The sequence below is a fragment of the Labrus mixtus genome, chromosome 4, assembly GCF_963584025.1.
Source record: "Labrus mixtus chromosome 4, fLabMix1.1, whole genome shotgun sequence".
Classification (NCBI taxonomy): domain Eukaryota; kingdom Metazoa; phylum Chordata; class Actinopteri; order Labriformes; family Labridae; genus Labrus; species Labrus mixtus.
In genome coordinates, this window is record NC_083615.1 from 30,475,557 (window position 1) to 30,492,130 (window position 16,574).

At 38.4% G+C, this 16,574-nt stretch overlaps 2 protein-coding genes across 2 annotated transcripts in view; both read left to right on the top strand.

Moving 5' to 3' along the window:
* Positions 1-16,574, top strand: part of LOC132973505 (cholesteryl ester transfer protein-like) — a 56,970-nt gene that overhangs the window by 15,385 nt on the left and 25,011 nt on the right.
* LOC132973400 (homocysteine-responsive endoplasmic reticulum-resident ubiquitin-like domain member 2 protein) lies at positions 1,978-14,614 on the top strand. Its single transcript, XM_061036844.1, has 8 exons — positions 1,978-2,337; positions 3,989-4,066; positions 4,967-5,044; positions 6,816-7,030; positions 8,133-8,243; positions 8,370-8,741; positions 12,069-12,189; positions 12,454-14,614. Exons 1-8 carry the CDS (start codon positions 2,185-2,187, stop codon positions 12,631-12,633), a joined length of 1,308 nt encoding a protein of 435 aa, XP_060892827.1. The 5' UTR covers positions 1,978-2,184; the 3' UTR covers positions 12,634-14,614.

A 16,574-nucleotide genomic window follows, 5' to 3' on the forward strand; every position in this document is an offset into this window, starting at 1 on the left:
ATTGCAGATAACTGCCAGCCTTTTCATGTATAAATATAGTTTTTAAATGTGATGTGTTTGTAAATATTCATTCAGTTAAAAAAAATCCTTCTGGAACCCATTTGTTGATAAATACGATGGTAAAATATTTATTTTCTCATCATCATTGAATGTAATCAAAATACATACTGTCCTGAGTTGGGGTTTGTGCGATCTGCTATAAGGTGCAACCACATTTGACTGTCAGTATCAGCCATAGGATATGAAACCCCAAGTTTGATTTTTAAACCTAAAGCAATAACCAGAAGCTATGAGGAACTTTACTTATGTCTTGCTTATTTTCACTTTTATACATGTTTACTACGATAGCAATACTACTTTAGGCTGCAGGCTACAGTTTGAGATTCACTGTAGTTCAGTTTGAATTTGATACGGTATGAATTATTTAGTTTTTAATTGTCATGCTCTGTTGCTTAGATATATTTATAAATTACATGGAAATATGTAAAGCTAGGCAAATGACACTACTAGCAATGTATGTTCACTGAAACACAAACATTCAGCTTGTGTGAGCTTGTATGGATTTATAAGCAGGACTTGACTTGAACTACTGCCTGTTCCATGCTCCTACACAACTATGCAAAAATACTTAGTCGGCAGCAATCACTCTCACAACAGCCATGAAATAAAAACAGTGACACGTTTGAACATACTGTAACACTATATGAAATTAAAAAAGGGCCCATTAACTAACTGAATATGCTAATTAAGGAATTGAATGAAGATTATAAATTAGCCCAAGCCCAAATAAACAACAGCCAACTCTCCCACAGCAGGAAAGATGAGAGAGATAGAGAGAGAGAGAGAGAGAGAGAGAGAGAGAGAGAGAGAGAGGATGGGGACAAAGGGGGAGGACATTACACGGTGTGTGGGCGTGGTCAGTACAAGCCACACCCATGGATGTTGTTGGATGATGATGATTACGGTCACGGCATGACATGATCATGTTTCTGTACAACATATAATAGCCTAGTGGTTGGTATTTCGGTTTGAAGGCGTTGACTATGAGTAAACTTGCCAAACTGGTCTTTATTTATTTTCTTTCATCATATCTTACCGTGGTGGTATATTCTAGTGGCCTATAGATCATTAGCTAAATACCCTGTAAATATAAATTTATTCTGTGTGATTGAATTCTGAATTGTGTTCATTTTCTTTGACTTAATTTAAACTTTTTAAATTTTGGAGGCTTTGGCATTCACCAGACATTACTCTTACTAGCCTACTGATTGTTTTCCAACTAAAGAAATTTAAGGGAATGCTTTCTGCAAGTGTTGCATTTCATTATTTCAAGAGAGAAATAAAATGATTGATTGGTCAAAGGTAATACAACGATTGTACACTGGAATAATAATTCAGCCGTTTCAGTTAATTCAATCCAAGTTACTCACTTTCCAACAGACAAGGTTTTCCAAGGTTAATATCTACTGAAAATTACAAGGGGGGTCGTTTTTTTGTTTTGGATTTTGAAAAATTTTGAAAATTTCAAAAAAATCAGAGAATCGAAAAATACCAAGTACTTTGAGTTTTCTGTTGTATCTTTCATCACAAGAAGTACACTGATTTACACAACCTACTTTTTTGTGCTCATGATGATTTAATATTGGGTCTAACAATGAGTACTGTTTTTAATAAAGTGTCTTGTGATGACATTTGTTATGAATTGGCGATATACAAATAAAGATTAAGAATTTAAAACAAAAAGGCAGAACCCCCCCCCCCCCCCCCCTCTCTGGACCAACCCAAAAATCTAATCCTCTTCCGTAAAATTGGAACGAGATTACGTGTATGAAGTGAATTCCCATATTATTTCCGAAATAAACGATCTTCGGAGCCGACATATTCGCGCATGCTCAGAAGGTGACGAATTACCAGGCCTCCACGTCTGAGCACGAACGGACAGTAACCAATCAGCGGCGGCCACCGTGTGTTTGGAAACAACATTCTCCTTCTTAAAGTCCCGGATGACAGCTTCAAGAAAGACATATCTAGCTAGACCGAGTCCCACGACTTTGTCTTTGTTGAGGATTATTTGTTTCACTTTTACTTTCTTACAAACCGAATCACACCACTTTTCTTTGTAAAACTGGAGCGACTGAGAAACAGTTTTACAAAGAAAAGAGACTTTAACGAGGGGAAGAAAAAATGGATGTGAGGGATTCTCAACAGACGACGATTACTATTTTCGTCAAAACGCCCAACCAGGCGCAGGAGGACCAAACTATTGAAGGCGTCTATCTAAACTGGACTGTGAGGGACCTTAAAACGCACCTGTCGACAGTTTACCCAACTAAACCGGTGAGTTATTGTGAGGTGGAGAAGCTAGCTGGCTAATGCTAGCGGAACTAGTGTTCTGGAATGTGATGACGTCAGCCAGCTGCTGCCAAGTTAACAGCTGTTTTTGTTATTGTTTTGTTTTGATACATACAGATATTATTAGATATTATTAATTTATAGGTGGCATATAGTGATGCATTAAGAATATTTCTCAAATGACCAACATGGACGAGTGAAAGTCAAATGTTTGTTAGTAATATCGCCACATTACAGGCTGTATTGAGAAATTGTATGTATAAAACTACGTGTCGAATAATTGGTTCAGAAAACGATATTTTTATCCCTTTTGTTGATGTCCCTTATTGATATTTATTTAGCTTTTTATGTGGATATGGACCTATTGGTTTAAAGTAAAGTAATGGCAAACTAGGAGTTTAGTGGGCCCCAACTGGTTGTCATTGAATGTATTTTCCTTGTACTGAATGTACAATTCCTTACATAAACACAACATACAGAGGGGTATAGTCACGTGTGGGGATGTTAAACAGATAAAACTGTTTCCACCAGCTATTACTGTCATTTATAAGAAAACTTCAGTCATGACTCAGTAGAGTTATTTCTAAAGCTGTGCGTATGCTGCATATCATTTATCTGTCCATCTGCACTTGGGATTAGAATACCTGGTTTATAAAGTGTTGACAACATTCAACAAGTCATACATTTGTGAAGCTTTGATAATCCGTCACAGTTGTTAAATTCCTAAAGAATTTTAATAACGTGTTTGCCAAGTTTAATCCATTCTGGAAGACTTCAGTTTCCTTTGGATCTGTTTGCTGTAGAGATGACAGAGAAAAGATGAGCAGAGGACGATCTATGCTTCATTGAGATTTAGTTGGTTCTTTTATGCATTTGCACAACTGAGGTTGAGGTAACACCAGACAGCAGACTTCACAGTATCCTGGACCAAGTGACAAGCCAAAGTAAAGTTAATAATTACTTATCCAGTCTATCTTCTCTTGGACAAATTAGCTATGTGCTTCTGACAAGGCTCAGTCAGGTTTTTCCACGTGTACACCTGAAGTGCAGTACATATCAGAATGCATAACTTGAATTACATAACTTAGACACTGAAAGAAAACACTTGTACAAAAGTATTAAAAACCGGGATTACAAACAGCTACAGCAGAAACACATTTACAATTATACACTCATACAACTTGAAAAAAATGGCCTTCAAAGTGTTTAGTTCACCCATCCAATATATTTGATTAATATGTTTTTTTAATGCTTTGACATGTACCATAGTAAACACAAAAACATGCAGCATAAACAAAGTTTGAGAAGAAATGTCAGGATCTAAGATTGTTGGGTATTGGTCTGTCCTAATACACAATGTAAATATATTGTGTGACACTTCTATCACTTCTTTAAAATCTCTGTTGTGTCCACTTCTCAAAACCAGCCATCTTATGCACACTTAATAAATAGCCTTTTTTTTCCTTTCAATCTCAGATTGTCTCTTGATTTCCACTTCTGCTCTCCTCTCGGTTGTTTTTGTTAAATGTCATTTGTGAAAACATAACCAGAACTGAAGCACCATTGCAGAATTACTTGTTGTTCACTAGAGATATGTTAACATACAAATTGAAACATACTCGTTTGGTTCCTGCAGGCTGTGACTGACCAGAGACTGATCTATGGTGGTAAACTGCTGCCCGACTATCTACACATCAAAGATCTCTTCAGACAGGTATGTGTTGCTAACAAACAGTACTAAAGCATTCTGTCTAAAGTAATATGTCATGATATTAAAGACTGACAACCACAAACACTTGAATGGAGTTAACAAGTTAATTACAGACCTATATGCTGCAGACAACAAACTAGCAGGAGAAGTTTTATCTACCCTACTTTTCTCCTAACAACCATTGTCTGATGTGTAAAAGGATTTCTATGGCCTTTGAATATGAAATAATGCTTTCTAACAAACAGTATATTATATTTCATGTGTCTTGTTTCAGTTTCTTTTTGTGTGAATATGCCCAAGGCTCATCTTGCTTTAGAAAAAACAAACAGCACTTTAGTACTGAAAAACAACCTGAAAAAGGAAGAGTTTATAACCTAATACATTTAGTTATTTTTAGAGGGCTATGGCTCATAGTGTAAACCAATAAAGATTTTTTTTTTCATTTCTCTTCCATCTTGAGACTGTATAGATGAGACCTCGAAGAATCCAGAACCAAGCGGTTCAATCTGATTTTGTTCAGGGTTGTGGGAAATAACAACAAGCTCATCTTTGTAGTGTGTAAACATTTGAATGTCGGCCTGACATGGTATTAGTCATGAAAATGTCGGGAACATGATCTCTCTTTTCCTCACCGCCCTGCTCTGTTGTCAATGTCAGGCTGGTGGTCATGTGACGTGAAATAACTACAAGAAGTCCTGGTTTTGCTGGTTTTGACATTTTTAGACTCCTTGCTAAACTTTTTGTGGAATTTGAGCGAGAGTGCAGGCCTATCTTCTTTCACATTTTTAGATTCTTTCATGCTCATGCAGTGACATTTACTAGGTTTAATATTTTAGCTCTACTCTGTGAGTGTATCTGTGTTTGTACTCTTTTGTAATCAAGCATTTATCTTCACTTTCTTAGACTGATACGAGTCCCACAATCCATCTGGTGTGTCCTATCCAGAATCTACAACAAAGACCACTAGGAGCAAGACCAAAGGTAAGAAGTGATGATGTGGACTTACTTTCCTCATGTTTTTACATGCAGCATTGTTATTTTTCAAGAGGAAATTTCATGTCATGTTTAGGGACCGTGCCTGTGATATCAATCAATCATTATTTGTATAGCACCAATTTATAGATATTTTTATCTATAAAGCCCTTACTGGAAAGCTTCCATCATATATCACCTCATTGTTACATCTGAACCCTGGTCCATTTTAACCCGAGAGAGAGAGAGAGGCTGGTTCTCCAGGTTCCTCATGCCAGGACTGACCTGGGGAAAACTGCTTTTAGTGTTAGTGCTGCAAACTCCTGGAACATTTTACAACAGGACCTGAATTTGAGCACTTTTATCCCTTATGGACACTTTAGAAATATTATTTTTAACCGCCCAATAGCTGACTGTAACTGTTTTATTTGATTTTAATTACTGACTTATCACTGTAGTCATTTCAAGCTTTTAAATGATTTTAGTGTTTTATTGTTCTTATTGATTTTATTTTCTGTAGTAGCTTTATCTCATTTCTCGTTGTTTATCATTTATGTATGTTTTCTCGGCATCGTTGTACATGAGGGTCACCCTCAATGATCTCTCCGAGAACTTAAATAAAGGTTGATGACGATGATAAGGATGAATTCATATCAAGTGTTATCTCAAGACGCTTTACAAGAGAGCATATGGGATAATATGCAGGAAGGATTTCTCCTTTGTTTTCCTCTCATTCCTGTTGTTCATACTGCCTTGTCTCTGAGGTGGAGGTCGGAGCAGGCCGTGCATGAATGAGGACGTTGGTGGTTGTGGGGACAACACAGTCTGATGCTGGTGGCTGTGTGTCAGGTGGTGGTGATGATAGGCCGACATTTAGTGTTGTGCCCTTTAGCATGACACTTAAGCAGGAATCAAACCAACGTGCCCCTTGGTCAGGAAATGATATCACTTACCAACAGGCCAAAGGCACTGACCTAAACTAAGGTTATTTTGATGTTTAAATCTGATTTTGAACTGAGAAGTTCTTGTAAGTTATGTAGCTCTGAGGTTATTCTAAAAGGCTGCTCTCACTCTGAAGAGATGTGACATTATAAAAGGACGTTTTTTGTCCACAGTCAAGTATGATGTAAAATATATAAAATAGTAAGAAAAATTGGATATTAATTTTTAGACCATTTTAAAGGGATTTGATGTTTTTTTTCTCTTAACTGATAATCAAATGCCCAAAACTTACATGTACAATATGCTGAATTTGATTACAATGTTAACATTCCAATATCTAAGTTGATTAAAATGTATAAACCTGTGTTATATATATTTCCACTTACATTACCTCAAATATTTCCAGCAGTTATCAAAGCCATAGGAATCCATCATTTTATATATATTTCTGAGAATTTTTCATAGATGCTTACAGTTTGGTGTATCTAACAACATGCATCATCTTTAGGGGTTTTAATGGCGCTCCAGTCTCCTGTGACACATCAGTCGCAGCAGGTTCAGAGACTGACAGGTGCATCTCTTCACCTCCTTCCTCATTTTCATAACAGCACAGAGTGAAACGGTTTCACTGTCACTGTCACGCTTCAGAGCTCAGCTTCAGTTCTGAGATCTAAAGTACAGCTAAAGATAAATCACTGAAGTCAGATACTGCAAAGGTGGTTGTTCATGTAAGACAATAAGACCCATATCTACTGATTGTTCATAACGACTACAGTGGTTGTGCTTTAGTTCAGACATTGCTAAGAATTAAAAAAAATTCAAACTTTTTATTATGCAGACCAAAGCGACACAACTGCCACAACCCTCCAGCCCAAGGCCCGCGGCAGCCTCTGCTTCACCCAGTCCCAGCAGCCCGTCCTCCACAGACCAGACTCCCAGCACACCAGAACTGAGACAGAGGAGGCAGACAAGTCCATCTTCACCTGCTGCTCCAGCCCACACACATGCCCCAGTGTCTCCACCAGAAACGCCTACATGGCCTGCTGCTGCAATGTAAGCCAGAATAGGTTGCTCTACTCTTGTTTATTAACATTTGCAGACCTCTGATTTTGCTTTTTCACAATTTAAAAAAAAAACTTTTATCAGGTGAATGTGACCGTTTAAAGGGACACTTGACCCTTTAAAGCCCCTCTGGTGCATTCACTGCAACCCTGATTTTATAGGGAGACTTCACCTACAGGATCTGTTTGTGAGAAGCAAATGTCTATATCAGGTTTACTGGACATTAAACTACCTTTGCCCTGCCAGCTCTCAAGTAGAAAGTCCATGTGAAGTCCAGATGAGTGTAAACAGAGCAGGTCTACAGACTCAAATTGTTCAGCTCCTTCTATATGATAAAATTACAATTCTCACACTTCAGTTTAAAATATTTCATTTTCAAACCTTTACACTTGTTGCTGGTGTTTGTTTGTGCAGCCAGCACAAATTCTGATTCTTTTGTTTCTTTGAAATGTTTTTTTAATTTGTATGTATTTTTGTTTATTTTTGTTTCTTCAGTAACCAATGCATTGCCGAGTTTATTACAGTTTTGTGTAGCCTTACACATAATACCAACAAGAATAGAACTAATAATTATGATTAAAAAATGATCAGAATCGGATCTGAGCTGAAATGAAAGTGTATCAGTGCATCTCTGCCTGATTGTGTGGACATTGAAAGGAAACGACTTTTTACTGACACTTAATGACATCAGTATGAAAACTCAAAAGTTGTCTTCATTTCTTGCATTTCATATTTGATTTATTTGCTCATTTCAGTGTTTGGTTCCCACAAAATATAACATAACATGAAATATTTTCTCTTGATAAAACTGTCTATAAGATCAATGACATCAAACTTTGAAGCGGCCTATATTACATAGAACTTAAAGAAGCATATTCATATGTTATGATCTGTTATTAAGGCTACTTTATTCAAACCCTTGATCTGTAAGTTGCTGCATTACCTACTCCTAAGGGAAGTGAAAGAGGGCGTGTCATACCTATTGAAACACTTACATGATTTGCACATATGAAGATAAGTGATGTCAAAATGTCACATACACTTACCCTTCCTTTTTTAACAGACGCTAACAGTCTTTCATCTTTCCCTGCAGGGCCAGATCAACTCAGATCACCCAACCAGCCTTTCCCACCTACTCCCTGTACAGCCCTCAACAACTTCTGTGGCTGCAGCATGTCTATGCTAGACAGTATTACATGCAATAGTGAGTTATATTATTTTATCAAATATATTAATTCTGCTTTTCTTAAGCCATTAGAACCTCATGGAGGGCTGACAGCTTCACACAGCTGGTGTCTAATAGTTGTCATGTTTGTCTCATGTGTAACAGTCAGGCAGCGTTGGCCGCTGCAGGGACCGTCCCTTCTGCACCAGCTCCAACAATCGGCCAGTACCCTCCTGTTCACGCCCAACATGTGCCAGTAGCAGCCCCCTTAGCCAATCAAAACCCAATCGACAACCTGCAAGCCAATCAGAACCCAGCGCAAGATGCAGCTTTCATCAACCCTGGTGAGGCCAACCAGAACATGCGGATGAATGCCCAGGGGGGGCCTGTCATGGAGGACGAGGAGGATATGGAGCGTGATTGGCTGGACTGGTTGTACACCGCTGCGAGATTAGGTGTTCTGCTCATGATCGTGTACTTCAACTCCAACCTGAGTCGCTTTCTGCTGGTGATGAGCACCCTCTTCCTCATGTACCTGTAAGTCAAAATCTAAGCACTATGAACCTTTATGTTTTCAAATTGAGTTAAGATGTTTTTCTGAATATAATTTCAAGATTAACATGTCACGTCACTGATAATATAATAATAATAATAATAAAATTTTACAGAAGTCATTTAAAAAAGAGGATCACACTTACAGATACATGAAGCAAAGATTCAGACATACAGTTATGACAAATGAAAGTAAATACAATAAAACAGGAGAGTTCAAATCTGCATGACGGAGCTCTGATTAAATGATGTCAGCTAAAAGACAAGTCTGAAAAAAATGTTTTTAAGGTTGGCTGTATTAATGGCTTTACATGCGATTTTTTGATCCAGCAGATGTCGCCCTTGAGCACCAGCATGAAACCGAAACAACTCGCGCTGCATTGTTGTGTTAGCATGCTAATGCTAGCAATCTTTATTATGCTCGTATCTTCACACTGCATGTAAATTTACCTGAAATGAGCGTGATCTAGAAACACAGTTAAGCAATGAGTACAGTATGTTATTCTTCTTTTCTCTAGTCCCTCAATTAAACAACTTTTATACGTGAGGGGAGGAGTCAGCCGACCGTCCAGGCGATGTAAACAAAGTGAAGATAGGACTCTGAAAACTCTGAAAACATCACAGACAGTGGGACTCGGGTGTTACACCCATTGTAGACAGTCATGACTCTCAGAGTTATTTTCAGAAGATATACATGATTTCTACATTTAAGTGTGAAAAATCACATATAAAGCTTTTAAAAGCAGAAACAGAGTCAGCTGAATGGATGGAAAGTGGAAAACAGAATCATTATGATTTAGAAAATGCCAAGAACAAGAGCCTAGTTAACCAGCTGATCAAATGTATAAAAATCCCGTCTGATATCTTTACCAGTGAGCCACAGTCATTGGGTTTAATTCTGTAAGGTACACACAGTACACTGGCCCAGCTGTTTTCACTTGTTTGTTATTATAGCTTTGGTATAACAGGTTTTCAAGGGTACAGATCCTGAAGGCTGGGCTGCAGGCAAACACCGTCATCAGCTGCTTTGTTTATCCAGTGACACAGGAATGGATGAGAAATAAGAAAAGATCAAAACAATATAACTTGCTGACAGCGACATGCTTTAGCCGACTCGTAGAGTAAACTAAACATTGGATCAGACAGTGACTTTTTGAATTTCAGATGAGATTAAAGGGCTCATGATGGATACTATTAGTCAGTTAACCAAAAAGTCATTTGAAAAATAATATCCTGGGGTGTCAGTAGCCTAGCAGTTAGTGCACGTGCCCCATGTACGGAGGCTATGGTGCTCGAGAGCGGGTTGCCCGGCTTTCAATCCGACCTGTGGATCCTTTCCCACATGTCGTTCCCCACTCTCTCTCCCTGGTTTCTGGTGCTATCCATATCTCTGAATGAATCCATAAAACCCCCAAAATAAATCTTTAAAACATATAAATATGCTACAGATCATTTCATGGTACTTAAGATGTGCCTTTATTGTAGAGTAAGACAGTGGATATATTTGGAATTCAGGGAGAGAGAAAGTGGGCAAAGACATGCGGGAAAGGAGCCACAGGTCAGATTATTATCCATACATGAGGCGCGCCACTAGGCTACCTGCGCCTCTCATGATCATTGTAAATTCCCCCGTTGTGGGATGAATAAAGGATTATCTTATCTTATGATAGTTTTGATTGATATATGATTATTACATATATTTTATTATATATTTAGTTTGATTTTTGTTACATTTTCTGGTTTGATTTCGTAGCTCTTGTCAGACTAATCCTTCCAGTTTGATGGGTTTCAAATATAAGTTAGCCCAGTCATATTTTTAATTCTAACAAGAGAGTTGGAGTGTTTCCTGTCAGGAGGAGTAGGGCAAGTTGTGTGTAAGGAATAATCCACATGGACACCTGAAAATGCTCCTATTTCCCCTTTTTTATGTAGAATCTATGACTCGTAGAAACAACAACAAACAGACACTCTTTTAGGGTTTGTGGCTAAAAGACTAAAGATATTGAAACTAAGTAGGCAATGGTTCCTCATACTTTGAAAGTTTGCCTAACAAAGGGCAGACTTGTCTGAAGTGATTCTCCAGTGAATAATTATTACTGCAGAGGGAACAGCTCATACTGCTTATATTAGATAAATAAGTATTGTTTATCTTTTTAAAAAGGTGCCATTTTGAAATCTCTTTCTGTTTGTACTGCACCATACTATCTCAGCTGTTAATAAGCAAATAAAAACTGTGCGGTCTCATTCAGGTCTAGAGGGTCTCAGTATGGAAGGGGATCACTTATAACATCTGAGTAGAAAAGCTGAGAAACAGAGATGGAACAGTGGTACTAAAAACATTTTTAAAAGGACTTTCCACTGAAGCAGGCTGTGGTTACTCACTTCCTTACACTCGTTTTGATTCAAATGACTGATGTAGTCACTGTCTCTTTAATTAACTCATAAAGCAAAAAAAGTTGTATGACCTCTCATATTTTTTAAACTATTTTACTTGTTGTTTGTGTGCGTCTCTTTGTGTATTGTGATAACTCTGGCTTATCTTTGTTTCTTCATGCTATGTGAGTAAACATCATGTAAACATAAAACTATAACACAAGCCTTTCTTGAGAAGTCACAGTCGAGTTTCACATGTGGGGGGTGTTATTTGTTCAAGCTCCATCTGGCGGCCTCCACATAGTTCCACATCAACACTCTTATCGTCGGCTAAGGCCACGTTGTTCATTTACTTAACATGTCACACTCTCTTATCCTCATACACTTCAGTCTTTTTTTGTACTTTAACATGGATTCTTAATAATGCAACTTGTTCAAAATGAACTGTGCAACCCCTTCAGCAGTTAAAAAAGCATATCTAAAATATCATGTCAAAACTATCGATACTTGGCCGCCATGAGACGATATAATATCGCCACACAAAATATCTCGATACTATGCTGTATTGATTTTTTTACCTCACCTCTACTGTGCACTGATTGGACAGGTGGTCTTATTGTCTAAAGTGTTCCTAATATTTTACTCTTCACATGTATGTTAACAGGGTGGGCAACATATTAGAATCATTTTAACATATGATGCACTCCATACGGAAAACAAACCAAAGGGACAGAATATTGGACTTAAGTCCATCCGTGAACAAACCTTAAACTCAACAAAATGTAATTTCTCCTTGTCTGCTCCATATGTAAATAAGAAAATGTTGCGATGACTTTTAAGTGATCATTCCATTTTTTTACACGTGATCTGCTAGTCAATGAATTTATGTGAATACTGCTTTTTTTTATAAATGGTTCTGTGTCTTTTCTTCTTTCCAAGACACACGGCTGGCTGGTTTCCCTTCAGAAGGCAAGGACAGGTCCAACAACCAAACCCCCCACAGCCCCCTGAGGTCCAGCACAATCAGCAGAATGAGAACAGGAACCAGAACCTAAACCCAGTAAGAAAGAAATCCCTCATATTTTAGCATGGATTTGATTGAAGTTTTGGAGTATCTGTCTTTGTATGTTAGGCTTTAGGGCTTTTTCTTGGTTGAATTTACAGTCTGGGTTTGGGTAAGCCTGCATGCAGACATGGACGGCCCTTTTTTATAAAGCAGAACTATTACTTGACACTTTTACTTTATGAAATGCTCCAAACCCCTGGCCATAAATGATCTGTTTGATAACGATTCTTCTTCTTTTTTGACTTCCTCTCTGAATAGGATGACGAGCTTGCTGGCAGACAACATGAGGAACCAGCTCCTGCAGCAGACGGACAAGAACCGATGACAGCAGTTTTAGTGCCTCCTCACAGGGTGTCAATGATGTGGACCACCTGGGTTTTCTTCAAAACGTTCTTCTCCTCTCTCCTACCTGAGGTTCCCCAGCGCATGGCCAACTGAGCATCGAAGCAGACTTTACAAAAAAAGGAGAAGAAGAAGTAATTCAGGGGAAAAAATCTCTCTGGATTAGATGCTTGAAAAGCTGATTGATGCAGGATGTCAGAGGCCATAAACTCAAGAATAAAGAATAAGAAGAACATCGGATTGATACTCCTCAACAATGAACTTCAAGTTTGAACAGACTTCTGGAACGTGTGCAAAATCCCCCCGTGTGGTATTGAGTGTGATCAAACACAGTGAAAGCACCAGCACAATAAAGCTGGGCCACAACACACCATTACATTTGAAAAAATATGGACTGAAAACAAAGTGGGAAAAAAAAACCCTCAAAATATCAAACATATTTTTGCAATAAGAAACTGTTCTTTTGGATCCCTGCTCTGTCATCATACGTCTTAAGTAAAGCTACTGAATGGTTTTCCTTGATCATAAAATAACAGTAGATGGCAGCAGAGGGCTAAACATGTACCCTCCATGCTGCCACTGTAACGGCTGTGCCTGGATCTTTCTTCCTGTGAAGAGCTTTTTGTGCTTTCTGATTCAAAATCAGCCCATCAAAGTATTTGAAGAGAATCTGATCCAGCTCAGTTCTCTCACACTTGTAAGGATTATATTCATCATGTTCAGTTGAAGTGTAAATCTTCACACAGACCTGATCCAATTCTGTATCATCTTTCGACTATCTGAATCAAAAGAATTACCAGGTAGAGATCTTTTTCTCTTTTTCATTACAAATGGCTTTTTATTTTATTTTATTTGTTTTGACAGACTTTGCTTCGGTCTAAGGAAGCCTAGAAGGCCCAAACAGATTGATTTTGACAGTGAATGTTTTGATCTAATGTTTTGGGTTTATTGTCCTTTACCCTCCTTTTTAAATATCAGCTAGGTTATTTGAAGACTTCACAAAATTACCATCACATTACCAAAAACACTTTAGTCAAAACTATATTCAAGTTTTTTCTATTTCAGTCATTGAAGTGAAGTTTGAAATTAAGTTGCTCACATTTCTTTTACATCTCTTATTATCTCCGACACAGTCTCTACATTGAGTTAATTATGTCAATGTGAGCAGAGTTTGACTGCGACTACAACTTCAGTTTACAAATAAATCTGGAAAAGTCAAAATACTTAAATGGTTAAATTGAAAGTTACATTCACCTCTTTGCCAGTTCTAATCGAGCATCATGTGGTGTTGTTACAAAATGCTAACACAGTGCCAACTTGTTGTTTGTATCACAAAGCACTTTAGCTTGTATATAAGGTTAGGGGGTTATGATTCTCCCTCATGATTGGTTTCTAATGTAAACAAAATAATGGCATGAGGGCTCAGAGTTGTGAGTGGTGTTTTAGGGGGTTTATTTGGTAGACGAGTCTTTAGGTTTAAAAGTCAATTTAACACTTAAGAATTAAATCTGTTTGGTTTATTTCTAATGTCAGATAGCATCTTTGAAAGGACAAAAAGAATTAGCACAAGTTCACGTATTCGTTGGCTTGTCGTCTTCTCTTTGCACCAAGGGATCACATTTTGATAATATTTTGTAACAGGGCTTCACTTCATTCATTTAACATTCCAAATGAATTCTGCAGCTACCTCACATCATCGCAGCTGTAGCTATCATTTAAAGCATTTAAACATGATGCATTATAACCCTCACTTTTTGCTTCATTGTTGTTGACTCGATTTCCTAAACGTAAGGACGTTCTGCTGCTGCTTGGGTTAATGGACTTGTTCCAATCACATCATGTTTTATTGATTTACTAGAGAGGGGAGAAGTCCCTGTCCTCGTGTTCTGCATCAGTCCTGTTCTTACTTTGCTCACTGATTCCCCTCGAGGAGCAGAAGTCTGACAATGGTCACCTTGTATATTAAAAACTGTAACGGTAGGCTCATCTCACTAAGGGAGATTAGCTTATTGTGGGATGTTGTATAATAAAGTGTGTTGAAGGAGACATGCAATAAATGTTCTTTACTTTTACAGTTCCTTAGTGTTGTGTTTTTTGTTCTGGTATTGACCTTTTTTTCTTCTTTTTTTAAACTGATGTCAGTACAAAGTGCCACAAGTTTGTTCACCCCGTGTTTAAATGCTTGAACTGGCTGAGGGTCAATCAACACGGGGTTCACATAGAGTCCTGTAGCATGATAATAACATGACCTTGACTACACTCTAAAGTTGCACCAGCGCCAATACAAATACAAGTGGAAACTGCTCCAGGTAAATGCTTACTGTATGCACGTGTATGAGGCTCTCACTGAAAATGAATACTTATCTTACTGGGACTAAATATAGCATTTCTTCTTATCTGGATATGCTGCAAGTGAAAAGTGCATTGAAGAACAAAGTTGATTCAAATGTTATTTATCATAACAAAAAAAGAAAAGGTCTTTGGTAAAAGCTTTAGAGTAACATTAAACTGTTTTAAAAACATAGTACTGATACCTTTAAAGGAATAGGTTGTCATCTCAGGGAAATGAAAAGACTGGTTAACATTTTGTTCTTTCGAATTCTCAACATTTTCAAGCCCTTAAAAACCCTGTGTGAGGCTCCTTGTTATCACTGGTTATCAGGGCCTAAAAAAGTTCCTAGAAATTATCTTTTTTGTAAATATTAAGGTTCTACCAGAGAGCTAGTTGAGGTCAGCCATGTTGACAGCTGAAGGTGATCGCCTGCACTACAAATTTGGGATTCCAAATGAGCCCACCTGCTGTGACACAAGATCCTGTATAGATTGGAAGAGGGCAAGGCAGGAGTAGGGTCAACCCCGGGAGAAGTTCAGTGCTGTCAGTGACCCTGTGTGGTTGCATCTGTCCACTGGATGGAGTGCCAGCATGAGTGGAAGCAGAGGTAAATGGACTTGAACTTGTCTAGCGCTCTTCTAGTCTTTTACATCACAGGTCACACCTACCTATTCACACACTGATGGCAGAGGTTGCTATGTAGTGAGACCATCAGAAGTAACTAATCCAATTTGTACACATTCATGCGCCACCGACGAGGCAGCAGGAGCAACTTTGGGTTAAGTGTCTTGCCCAAGGACACATCGGACCTGTAGCTGTCTGAGCTGTTGATCAAACCCCTGACCTTCCGGTTAAGAGACAACCGACTCTACCAACTGAGCCACAGCCGCCCCAAAGAGGGAAGGCATACAGGAGGTGTTCTGGCAAAGAGTGTGCCAGTGCATCTTGCCCCAATAAGGAGAATCACAGAGGACAGTGTATCAGTGTTTATTAAACAAGTCGATTTTCCCTTCATTGTGACTCTCACAGATCCTGAGGTAGCTTCTAGGTGAAAAGTTTGGTCACACTGCCCTTCACACCGGACAGATAAGTTACCCTGAGATCGTCCAGGTGAGGTGATTCCTATTGCCTCTGAGCCTCAGGAGCACACTGAATGATGTTTTTTGCCCCCATGGCTTGATCGAGGCATGAAGTCCAGATGTTTAAGAGTGGTGGATCGAGCTAGAACAAGGTGGGAAATTGAGTTTCAAATACATATCATTCTTCATCAAGAGAATCTAGTTTAAGAGTCAAAAGTTCAACATTCATCCCTCTCTTCTTATTGCTAGAGGCTTTGTCTTGTGTGTGCCTGTAGAGCTTAGAACCTGGTGAGATACTGCATGCAGGCAAACCTGAGGAAAGACAGCCTCAATAATACTGCTGCAAGAAAACTCAAACTTTTTTTGCTTCTTTCTTCTGATGCATTCAGCCTCAATTATTGTAAGCATGATCTGTCAGCGCTAACCTTAGGTGATCATTTCCAAGGCACCAAGGACATCTGTCATGGTCATTGTCTGGGCAGAGAGTGACCATGCAGGACCTACATACAGAATATTGTATTTAAGGAGTAGAAAACACAGTGGGAAGTTAAATTGAACCAGCACTTACTGTAGAAACACAATCTTTTAAAGGTGTAGTTTCTGTGGGTGGTAAGGAATCAATTGGT